This window comes from Hemiscyllium ocellatum, chromosome 5 (genome assembly GCF_020745735.1).
Source record: "Hemiscyllium ocellatum isolate sHemOce1 chromosome 5, sHemOce1.pat.X.cur, whole genome shotgun sequence".
Taxonomy (NCBI): Eukaryota; Metazoa; Chordata; class Chondrichthyes; order Orectolobiformes; family Hemiscylliidae; genus Hemiscyllium; species Hemiscyllium ocellatum.
Window position 1 is genome coordinate 69,997,120 of NC_083405.1, and position 12,831 is coordinate 70,009,950.

The 12,831-nt window shown below is 42.9% G+C and overlaps 1 protein-coding gene across 1 annotated transcript in view; it reads right to left on the reverse strand.

The window, feature by feature from the left end:
* The window catches only part of LOC132816069 (adenylate cyclase type 1-like), a 294,971-nt gene that overhangs the window by 37,572 nt on the left and 244,568 nt on the right, over window positions 1-12,831 (reverse strand). The window contains exons 15-17 of the mRNA XM_060825498.1: window positions 3,651-3,767; window positions 584-730; window positions 368-466 (exon numbers count right to left, since the gene is read on the reverse strand). Coding sequence (XP_060681481.1) covers window positions 368-466; window positions 584-730; window positions 3,651-3,767 — 363 coding nt within the window. The remainder of the gene's footprint in view (window positions 1-367; window positions 467-583; window positions 731-3,650; window positions 3,768-12,831) is intronic.

The window sequence follows — 12,831 nt, forward strand, 5'->3', positions numbered from 1 at the left end:
CGTCAACTACTCTGCCTCCTGATGCTGCCTGGCTTGCTGTGTTCTTCAGTCTCCTGCTTGTCTACTTTGCATTCCAGCATCTATGTTTGTTTTTGTCTATAACTGCAAGCACAGCAATGAGAGAATCTATCAATACAAGTCAAACAGGAAAGCCAAATCCAATTTGCTATGTAATTGCATTGAAAAACTCATTCGGGATTGGTTTGTATCTGTGCATTATTTTCCTCCATCGCTCCTCGATATTTTTGGTTGATCTTTAAATTTTCAGGATAAAGACATGTAACTATTTGACTGTTTTTTTGCTATGAGTGCTTGAAAATAATGATTGATCATTAACCGATAAACCTAAAATACCATGATTACTCACCTTTGTTCCAGTTGTGGGTACAAGTCCAACTGCTCCCATGTAAGTGCTGCCAATTGTTTTGATTTTCTCTATATCCTTATAGCATTCCTTGTCCATTAACTTTTACACAAAAAAATGGAAATACATTTGAGAGTCACTAAATAAGAGTTCTGATCATATATGTTATGAATTTATACTTTTATCAAATAGAAAAGGTTAATGTAGAACTAAATGTACCTCATCGAAGTCGGCTATTATTTCATTCAAGAGGCGTAAGCATTCAACTCCCATGTTATTACCATCAAGCTCAATATAAAAGTCATTAAAATTGGGAATTGAGGCAAACATCACACCCACTTGTGAATATGACTGGTAGTAGAGGTCCTGCAATGAACAACACACAGAGATTAAGTTTAACATTAGATCAAATGTATTTTTGAAAAAGAGGAGAGAACATATGTGTCGTCTTGAGAATATGCCAAGGATAAAACAGTTTGCTCTTGCTGACGTCTCAGGACATACACAAAAGCAGAGCTATCTCTCAAATATATTTAATCAAATTTTGTGAAATATCTAAAAATCAAAAAGAACTATCAGATGTACACTGTGAAAGAAAAATAAAGTTGCAAAATTAGTAAATTTTTTTAAAAACTGGCTTAATATTAGGTATGCCAAAATAATTCAGCATGCACAATAATTAGTCAATTTTTAATGGTGCATCATCTGGATCATTGGTATCTGCAAATATATTCGCAAACATAAAATAGGATTGTCAGAGAGAGGAATTATGTCTAACAATCAAGAATCTGCTACGTGGAGTTCAAGACCTTGGACTTTTTCTCTGTATTGCTGTAGACAGTTCAATGTATTACGACTGTGCTGTTTCATATGTGGTTAATTTCAAAGTATATAGATGTAACTGGAAGAGGGATAATAGCATTGTAGTTATTGCACTGATCCAGTAGAGGTACTCGCAGTTACAGTAGTACTTCGAGATCAATGCGGAATCTTAAATGGTTTAATATTTCTTGATCTAGGATGAACTAAATCTGAAATCATATCATTTCTTCAACTACAATAACTGTCAACCCTCACCAAGTATTGATCATTACTTCTGTACTGTACAGATGTTATATCCCCATTCAAAAGAAAAATGGAAGAAATATAAACCCACTAGCTACAGGCCAGTCAGACTATGAGAAGATAATTTGCAACAAAATTGATCGCCACTTTAAAAACTGGATTTAACAGATGACAGCAAGGATGTATTTGGTGGGGGGAGTCCAGAACTAGAGGGCATAGGTTTAGGGTGAGAGGGGAAAAATGTAAAAGCGACCTAAGGGGCAACTTGTTCATGCAGAGGATGGTATGTGTATAGAATGAGCTGCCAGAGGAGACTATGGAGGCTGGTAAAATTATAACATCTAAAAGGCATCTGGATGGGTATATGAATTGGAAGGGTTGAGAGAGATGTGAGCCAAATGCTGGAAAATAAGACTAGATTCGGTTAGGATATCTGGTTGGCATGGATGAGTTGAACTGAAGGGTCTGTCTCCATGCTGTACATCTCTATGACTCTATGTTAAAGGTGAATGAATACATTATAACATGTGCAGGAGATCATATGATGCATCAAACTTGCACAGCCATTCAGGACAATCATGGCTGATCTTTGGCATCAACCTCCCTCACTTTCTTGCATGTTCCCATATCACGTGATTTCCAAAAAGGCCAAAACAAAAATGGCTTTCAAACCTTAAACACGTTCAATGCTGAGTGACTCATAACCCTCTGGGATAGAGAATTTGAAAGATTCACAACTCTTTGAGAGAACACCTTCCTTCTCATTTCATTCCTCAGTTATTGGGCCTTTATCTTGGAACTGTGACCTTTTGCTTTACATTCTCCATTCAGGAGAAACACCGTCCCATTGTTTACCATATCAAGATCCTTCAAAATCTTGTATATTTTAATGAGATCAACTCTCATTCTTCTAAACTTTGAGGAATATGGACCTGATTTAATCAGATGCTTATTTAAGAATAACCTTCTCATCCCAGGAAGTAAACTTGTGAACCTTTGTTTCACCAAGACCAGTGGTCTTCCTTAAATAGAGAGACCAAAGGGGCACTTTCACCCAAGTTCTGTGCAATTGTAGTAATTCTTTGTTTTTGCATTCCAATCATCTTAATAAATACCACCATATCATTTGCCATTCTAATTGCTTATTTTACCTGCATGCCACGATATCTTCCTTTATTCAGTACAAACAGGTACCCTCAGAACATTGACATTTAAAAGTTTCATATTATCTAAAAAATATTCTGTTTTTCTATTCTTGCAACCAAAGTGGAAAGCCTCACTCTCTCATGTTGCATTCTGTCCGCCATCTTGTTACTGACTTGCTTAACCCATCCGTATGCCTCTAAAACTCTTTTTGTGTCCACTTCACAGTCTGCGTTCCCATCTAGCTTTGCATCATCAGCAAACAGTACTTTTTCTCTTCATTTCTGTCTCAAACTAATTTCAGGGCTTACTTGCTCTTGAAGACTTCAGGTCTATTTGTGACCATTAAATGTTAATACAAAAGGTTATATACTTTAAATCAAAATTTTATATTTTATCGCATTACAGACATAAATATATGTCCACAAAAATAATTATTGTGTTATTTAATTTTTTGAAACTCTAACCAAAGTGATAGCAGCAAAATGACAGACATGGCTGCATATTCAAGAGGTGGATAAAAAAAACTCACACATGAGAGGGTTAACAACTGTATCAAAGCTGATATTGAAACCTGGCCCTCTAGCTGGTACTCTGGGGATTACACTGCTAAAAATAGCAAATCGTCAGAAAGCACGAAGATTCTATGTAAGAAATAGGCAAAGCTAATGACTAATCCCTGCATAGGTCTTAAATTAAGTTACAAATTCTTAGAATCAGTCTTCTTGGAAATCATTCATGTTTAATAAAGTAATTTGGTATTTTATTTCAATAAGCTCTCTCTCCTTGAATGAATATTTTCAATGGGTTTTAGATAAGGCAGAACAAAATAAACATGCTGCGACAAAAGTACTTTCATTGCCAGGTGCACTTTTCTTGATTTTTATTTAAAAATCAATTCAAAATAAGAAATAAATCCTGAATCAAATAGAGAATTACCCCACTGTTCAGTTAAACAAAACTCACAGTCAATCCTGTGGATCTGTTATGTACAGTGCGATCAAAACCTTGCTGACATTTCAAAGAACAATCATTTGTTGAAGTAGCAAGATGATTTCAATACTCAGGTTTCTCTCACCATATTTCGTGGATTGGATAACAAAAAATGTTGTGCAACATGTGCTGGAAGTAAGTTGAAGAGAATCCGCTTGTTGTCAAGTTTTACCCGTTCCATATCGTCTCTCTCTTCCTCAGCCTGAAAGGGGAAATACATATGTTGGTGGCTCCACTAACTTATAATGAAGAGTTCATGATGACCAGTGAGACAAACATTACAAACTGTATCTGAGAATGCATGAATAAACGAGGTTATGTCATTGTTAAACATACAAGATTCTTAAGGGACTTGACATGGTAAGTGCAGAGAGGTTGTTTCCCCCTGGTGGAAGAATCTAGGGCCAAAGGCTCAGAATAAAGGGCTGACTCAGTTAAGATATTGATGAGGGGTAATTAAGAGTATTCAAGGCTGAGAAAGACATTTTTTTAATCACCAAGGTAATTAAGAATTATGGGGAAAAGGCAGGAAAGTGGACTTGAGGATTATTGGATTGACCATGATATGTCTTTGATTTTCATCCTCATATGAAAAACTAGGCCTTCGATATCTATGTGTTTTAATGAACGTTAAGCTCAAATTTAACTTTGATTCAATGTAAAATGTATTCAAATTTGCTCCAAAGGATGGCCTTATAGCACTGGATAGAGCTATTGGTGGTCATGTTGTAAAGTCACCACGAACTACCACTGCACAGGGCTCAAAGGAAAAGCTTACCAACACTTCAAAATCACTCATTGAACTGTCAAGGGAGCTAGCTGAATTAACCTTCAGTATCATCAAATAGTTCATGAAAAACAATCAGGAACTCTATCCAAATGTACAAGGTGGTAAATAAATGGCAAACAGGTATTTGGGAAGCAATGGCTCAAAAACACAATCATTTCAGGATCTGTTAGATATACACACACAGACCTGTACTCCATTTTCCCAGACATTAATCCTCAGGACTGATAGCATGGCAACAGGGAGAGAAGAAGCCTGGCACATACTCCATGTGCACCTTCTTCACAAGGAGACAGGCAGTACCACACATAGGTCCCTCACGAGTCTCCTCTCAGGGTACTCCAGCAGTGGTTGGACCTCCACATTCACATTGCTTACCCCTCCCTTTGACCCTATCAGCACTATTAGTCCATCAAGGCTGCCTAGATACAAATGACCCTGGAGTTACCACAGCAAGCCTCCAGTGCCAACGGGCTTAATGCTGAGTGGGGCCCCTTCACCCCTGCTGCATAACCTAGAACTACACCAAGATGTATGAATAGTGAAAGAGATTAGAGAAAAGATGGGCCTGTTGAAGGCATATTAGTGTGGTTGCATCCATTTTCTTTTCAGATATATGAGCTTCCAAGGCTGTACATGACACTGCCTGGATCAGTGGTACTGGAAGAGCACAGCAGTTCAGGCAGCATTTCCTCATGACACTGCCTGCCAGAACCTGAAACCAGTGACACAGCCAGCATGCTCATCCCCATGCACACAATCTTGGAGAGGCTGTGTGCACACAGCAGGAACATAAGTAGGGAGTCTGTTGTGATCACTGGGCTGGACAGCTGGTTTGTGATGCAAAGTGACAGCAACAACCTGGGTTCAATTCCTGCACGAGCTGAGGTTACCCTGAAGGACCATGGCGATCCTCAGGTTAAACTCCACTAGTCGTCTCTGTCTAATGAGAGAGCAGCCAGAGGGTCTGGTAAGACTACGGTGACTTTACCTTTCCTCCTCTTGCCCAGATTACAGTTCTTTCGAACTGGGAAGCTGATACTGTTCCAGCTCACTTCGGCTTCAGCTGTGATTTTTAAATTAAAATTTCACTTTCTTGTTAATTTCCTGGTAATTTGTTCATAGGACCAGATCAATTTGAGAAAATACATGACAAAAATGGGATCCCATGGATAAGTGACTATTGTGATTTTCACTGGTACCCTCCTTGACTCAAGTGGAGGACTATCGCATATCATCTCTGAAATGTGTAACGCGTTAACTAATGGTCGTTGAAGCTCAGGACTAGTCTGCAGTTCCTCAATTCCATTAAAGGAGCAGTGAGACTTTGAAAATATTACTGCCCCCAAGGATAATTTATTCTAGTCATAACTTACAAAATTACCTTATTCTAAAGCATTCTATCTCTCGGGGTGTCATGGTAGCTCATTGCTGGTGACAATGCTAGGGACCCAGGTTCAATTCCAGCCTTGGGTGATTGTCTGTGTGGACATTCTTCCTGTGTCTACATTCTTCCTGTGTCTACATTGGTTTCTTCCAGATGCTCCGGTTTCCTTCCAGAGTTTAAAGGGTTAGGTGTATTGGCCATGCTAACTTGCTCTATTGTGTCCAGGGATATTTAGGTTCGACGGATTAGCTATGGGGAATGCAGAGCTAGGAGGGTCGACTTGGGTGAAATGCTCTTTGGAGGGTCAATGTAGACTTGATGGACTGAATAGCCTGCTTCCACACTGCAGGGATTTAGTGACACTCCTTGTATGTAGCATGATACCAGGCCACAGCAAAAGGGCAATTGGAAATCCTGCTTTCTGTATTTTTGAGCTTATTTATACAAAGAAAACATACTTGAAACTCCATTCCTTATATTGGCAGATGCTGTGAGCATTTAATATACTAAATGGTGAATTTGTAAACTGAGACAATGTAGAAAGATACATAATGTGGAATCCACATTAAAAGGGGGAATCAAGATTTTGCATAATAATGGTTCTGGTTGCTGTCGTTGTGGGTTTGTTTGAGAGAATGCATTAGAGAAGCTGCATTAGGACCCTGCAGTCATTTTGAACAACTCACTGCAGCACTCCCGACCCGTGAAGGGAAGAAGAACACCTCCACAGAGTCGTCACCAAGAATGGATATCCCTGCAACTTCATCCGCAGATGCCTACCAGGCAAACAATGTGACGAGGACATGCCACGACCCAACACAGTAATCACACTAACTTGTATGAAAATGATCTCAGAACTGACAGCCAGGCTTCTCTAACCACTGGGATACATGACAGCCCTTAAACTGGCAGCCACGCTCAGACAATAACTCACCAGGACAAAAGATCCCATACCCATCATGTGCAAGACAAACATAGTTTACAAGATTCCATGCAAAGACTGCATGAAATACTATGTAGGACAAACAGGCAGACAACTAGCAATCCGCATCCACGAACACCAACTAGCCATTAAACGCTATGACCAGCTGTCCCCAGTAGCCATACACACAGACAACAAGGATGACAAATCTGACTGGGACAACACAACGATCATAGGACAAGGAGAAAGTGGAAAATCAGAGTCAAAAGGTGTGGTGCTGGAAAAGCACAGCAGGTCAGGCAGCATCCGAGGAGCAGGAGAGTCGACGTTTCTGGCATAAGCCCTTCATCAGGAATGTGAGGGGGGAAGGGAGCTGAGAAATAAATAGGAGGTTGGGGGTGGGGTGAAGGTAGCTGGGAAGATGATAGGTAGATGCAGGTTGGGGCGTGATTATGATAGGTCAGTGGGGAGGGCTGATCATAGGACAAGATAAACAGAGGACAGCCAGAGAATTTCTAAAAGCATGACACTCATCCACAGACTCTATCTACAAACACATTGACCCTAGACCCAATATACCGGCCACTTGAATGAACAACCGGAACTGGCAAATGGAAGCAGCAGGAAAAGAACCAAAAATATTCCAGAAGGCACAGTACAGCAGCACTTCACAGGAGGCTCCAAAGCACTGAGGATGTCACCTAGACAGGGGACGAACTGTCTGCAAATCAACTTGCCAGCTCAGCGAACATACCCACAGGGGGATTTGATTGCACTGGAGAAGGCAATACCAGGATATTGCCTGGGCTGGAGAGTTTTAGTTGTGCAGAGGTTGTATAGACTGGATTTGCTTTCATCGGAGCAGAGGAAATTGAGAGCGTGCATGATGTACATCTATGAAATTACGAAGGGTGTAGATAGGACAGACAGGAAGGAACATTTCCCCTTGGTGGAGGGATCAATGACCAGGGGGCATAGATTTAATGTAAAGGGCAGGAGGTTTAGAGAAGATGTGAGAAATCTTATTTCACTCAGAGAGTGAGGGAATCTGAACTCATTGACTGTTAAGGGTGGTAGAGGCAGAGATCTGCATAACACTTAAGTAGTATTTTGATGTGCACTACTAATACCAAGGCATTCAAGGTCATTTGCCGGAAAATGGAATGAGAATGATTCAGTGCTTGTTTTTGATTGGCATAGACTTGATGGGCTGAAAGGTGCTTTTCTGTGCTGTCGGCCTCTATGGTTATGTAACTGTATACATAAAGACACAAAATCAACCTGCAAAGCTTTCACACAATGAAAGGTTGAAAAAACGTTTACTTGCTTGAACCTCTCAGTTATGAAATGATATGCTATGGCCTAATTTCTGAAAAAAATCCAAATGAATTCCAGTTGAAGGGATCTGGTAAAGTAAATGAAAGAGAGAGGTGATAGCATTCTAAAACATTAGATTCTTTGTAGTTCACTGACTTTTATTTCAAACCTAAACTGAGCAGTTGAAGTTGCAATGCTTTTATATAAAATATCAAAACCAATTAGGGATGACAATTTAAGTTATTTCAAGTTTTTGAAAGTGACCTAATTTAGCTTCATTGGAATTGCTTTATGACATGAATCACTTCAATTGAAAAATACATTTGCCATCACAAAGACAAAGCTGTCCTTTTCATTTATGTGTTCTTTATTCTTTGAGTGCTTACTGTCTAAACATGAGTGTGGAGGTTCACTGTTCCTCTTATTCAATAAAAGGGTTTTAGTGTGGGGACATATACAGGCATCAGTCAAGGCCTGTCTGGTTAGATCACTCAAGGGTCATGGTTGATCTGTGAGGTCAGTCCAGAGAAATCGGAAATAAGGCTATTGGGAGGACAAGGGGGTCTGCTAACTTGAGGACTTATTTATGGGGAGTGGGGTCTGCAGGTAGGGAGGAAAGGTGGATGGCAATTGTGTGGTGGGAAGGGGGTTCAACTATATTTGTTGGGAGGAACATGGTAAAGCATGTATGCAAACAGGTATATGAAGGAGTTGGGGTGGAGATGGGGGGTTGTCAATGGTCAGGAGCATCTCGGTTTTTGGGGTGGTGGGGGTGGGCAGTATACAGAAGGGAATAGGCTGGAATGGTGAACATATGCACACAGACAGGTTGCTGGGCACCTGGGGTGGTGCTGGGCCTACAGAATTCACAAGATGGGTTATCAGAAAGTGGATCTGAATGTTTGGGTCCTCACTGACCCATTGAGCCACAGGCTGAAGCCACTGGCCAAAAATCGCTCACTGTTGCCTTCCTTTGGATTGGCAAAAATCAAAAGTACAGAACAGGAAAGAAAATAGCTGCAGTCACACCAGGCAGGAAACTGTCTGTGAGAGAGGGGATGCAAGGCCCACCAACACAAGGCCCTTCAGATGGCACAAAATTACATGTAGACCCATGCACTGAACAGAATGCAGGTCTGCAGGGGCCCTAATCTCAGACAATTATATTAGATTAGATTAGATTGCTTACAGTGTGGAAACAGGCCCTTCGGCCCAACAAGTCCACACTGACCTGCTGAAGCGCAACCCACCCATACCCCTATATTTACCCCTTCCCTAACACTACGGGCAATTTAGCATGGCCAATTCACCTGACCCGCACACCTTTGGACTGTGGGAGGAAACCGGAGCACCCGGAGGAAATCCACGCAGACACGAGGAGAACGTGCAAACTCCACACAGTCAGTCGCCTGAGTCGGGAATTGAACCCGGGTCTCAGGCTCTGTGAGGCAGCAGTGCCAACCACTGTGCCACCGTGCCGCCCACTAATTCTCATACATTGGCTTCCTGTGATTTGTACATTTCCCTGCTCCAGACACTGCTGACCACGTCATTCACAGTAGCACTTTTGGACACGGCTCAGGAAAGGATAGGAATGTTTGAGGATGAGGAACAACAGTGCAAGCTGTTGCACCACATACACTTGGTTCCACTTGCTTGCACAAACTGCAACTAGCTCTCAACATAGATAGGAGAAAGTGAGGACTGCAGATGCAGTTCAGAGTCAAAAAGTGTGGCACTGAAAAAGCACAACAGGTCAGGCAGCATCCAAGGAGCAGGAAAATTGACATTTTGGGCATAAGCCCTTCATCAGGAATGTTCTGAAAATGGAACAAGAATGATTGCTTTTGATTGGCATAGACTTGATGGGCTGAAAGGTGCCTTTCTGTGCTGTCGGCCTCTATGGTTATGTAACTGTATACGTAAAGACACAAAACCAACCTGCAAAGCTTTTACACAATGAAAAGTTGAAAAGCTGTTTACTTACTTGAACCTCTCAGTTATGAAATTATATGATATGACCTAATTCCTACAAACAAAATCCAAAGTAATTGCAGTTGAAGGGACCAGGTGAAGTAAGTGGAAAAGAGAGATGGTAGCATTCTAGAACATTCAATTATTTTTAGTTCACTGACTTTCATTTTAAATTGCTCTCCTGCTCCTTAGATGCTGCCTGACCTACTGTGCTTTTCCAGTGTCACACTTTTCAACCCTCAACATAGATACCAAACCATGTAAGGATATAATATTAGGCATCATGTTGATATTGTTACATATGCGACTAAACAGAGAGAGACAAACAAACAGACGTTTTTCCAAATCATTAATATAGATGGAAGCATGAGTATCGATATATAGTACAATATCACTCCATGCCACCAAAGTGCGCTTGAAAGGTTATCTTTTCTTTTTCTCTCTCAACACCACTCAGTGTATTCCCAGTTTCTGCAGTTCTAGTGGAGGGAGCCTGCCCAGCATCGAGTCCTTTGACCCAGGAGGCTTGGTCAGGTGACTGATGTGTTTGGAGAGTCCTCACATGCTGAAGGACTCCTTGATGAAGTCAAGTGGACCCTCCTTGGCCTGAACTTCCAAGTGGTCTTGGGGATTGGAGGGGGTTGTCAGGTAGGATCTGGTTGGAGGTGGAGGGTCAGACAACCTCTGTAGTGTCCTGAGAGGAGACTCAGTCACAATAGAATCTGGCTGAAAACTGCAAAATGACCATTATCTGGTACTGGATTAGTGGTGCTGGAGGAGCACAGCAGTTCAGGCAGCATCCAAGGAGCAGTGAAATTGACGTTTCGGGCAAAAGCCCTTCATCAGGAATAAGGGCAGAGAGCCTGAAGTGTGGAGAGATAAGCTAGAGGAGGGTGGGGGTGGGGAGAAAGTAGCATAGAGTACAATGGGTGAGTGGGGGAGGGGATGAAGGTGATAGGTCAGGGAGGAGAGGGTGGAGTGGATAGGTGGAAAAAGGAGATAGGCAGGTAGGACAAGTCTGGACAAGTCATGGGGACAGTGCTGAGCTGGAAATTTGGAACTAGAGCGAGGTGGGGGAAGGGGAAATGAGGAAACTGTTGAAGTCCACATTGATGCCCTGGAGTTGAAGTGTTCCGAGGCAGAAGATGAGGCGTTCTTCCTCCAGACGTCTGGTGGTGAGGGAGGGGCGGTGAAGGAGGCCCAGGACCTCCATGTCCTCGGCAGAAGGACTCCTTGATAAAGTCAAGTGGACCCTCCTTGGTCTGAACTTCCAAGTGGTCTTCCAAGTACAATTTCCCTTCCCACGTGGTTAAAGATGACCTCCAACGCATCTCGTCCACATCCCGCACCTCTGCCCTCAGATCCCACTCTTCCAACCATAACAAGGACAGAATGCCCCTGGTGCTCACCTTCTACCCTACCAATCTTCGCATGAACCAAATCATCCGCCGACATTTCCGCCACCTCCAAAAAGACCCCACCACCAGGGATATATTTGCCTCCCCACCCTTTTCTGCCTTCCGCAAAGACCGTTCCCTCTGTGACTACCTGGTCAGGTCTATGCCCCCCCCTACAACCCACCCTCCCATCCTGGCACTTTCCCCTGCCACCGCAGGAACTGTAAAACCTGCACCCACACCTCCTCCCTCACCTCTATTCAAGGCCCTTAAAGAGCCTTCCACGTCCATCAAAGTTTTACCTGCACATCCACTAATATCATTTATTGTATCCGTTGCTCCCGATGCGGTCTCCTCTACATTGGGGAGACTGGGTGCCTCCTAGCAGAGCGCTTTAGGGAACATCTCCGGGACACCCACATCAATCAACCACACCGCCCCGTGGCCCAACATTTCAACTCCCCCTCCCACTCTGCCGAGGACATGGAGGTCCTGGGCCTCCTTCACCGCCGCTCCCTCACCACCAGACGCCTGGAGGAAGAACACCTCATTTTCCGCCTCGGAACACTTCAACCCCAGGGCATCAATGTGGACTTTAACAGTTTCCTCATTTCCCCTTCTCCTACCTCACCCTAGTTCCAAACATCCAGCTCAGCACTGTCCCCATGACTTGTCCGGACTTGTCCTACCTGCCTATCTCCTTTTCCACCTATCCACTCCACCCTCTCCTCCCTGACCTATCACCTTCATCCCCTCCCCCACTCACCTATTGTACTCTATGCTACTTTCTCCCCACCCCCACCCTCCTCTAGCTTATCTCTCCACGCTTCAGGCTCACTGCCTTCATTCCTGATGAAGGGCTTTTGCCCAAAATGTCAATTTCGCTGCTCGTTGGATGCTGCCTGAACTGCTGTGCTCTTCCAGCACCACTAATCCAGAATCTGGTTTCCAGCATCTGCAGTCATTGTTTTTACCTCATTATCTGGAACTGTCAGGACAGTCTTGTAAAGCTGGTGTTCGGAGGGATATGGACCAAACACAGGCAAGTGGGACTATTTTAGTTTGGGTTTGTGGTCAGCATGGACCAGTTAGACCAAAGTATCTGTTTCCATGCTGCATGACTCTATGACTCTAAAGAAGCATTGACAGAGGGGCAATATAGCATATCATCCTGTGAAGAAACATAATATACTTCTCTTTTTCTCTGCCAATTCACAGAACTCAAAACTGGGGACATGAGCAAGCAATGAGTGGAACACAGGTGACACTTTCGTAACCCGTCTTCATATCTCCCAGATGCTTAGCAAGCTGGAAGTGACGTCAAAACCCAGAGCTGAAACAGAAGCAGGCTGAGGTAGCTACCAGCAATGATGACACCAAAGGTCCACAGATGAAGGACTGAGTGCCCAGTGATTACCACTCCTTGGTGACTTCTGTGATTTAATGTCACTATGAGCATCCAATACAGTGGTGTTACACCAT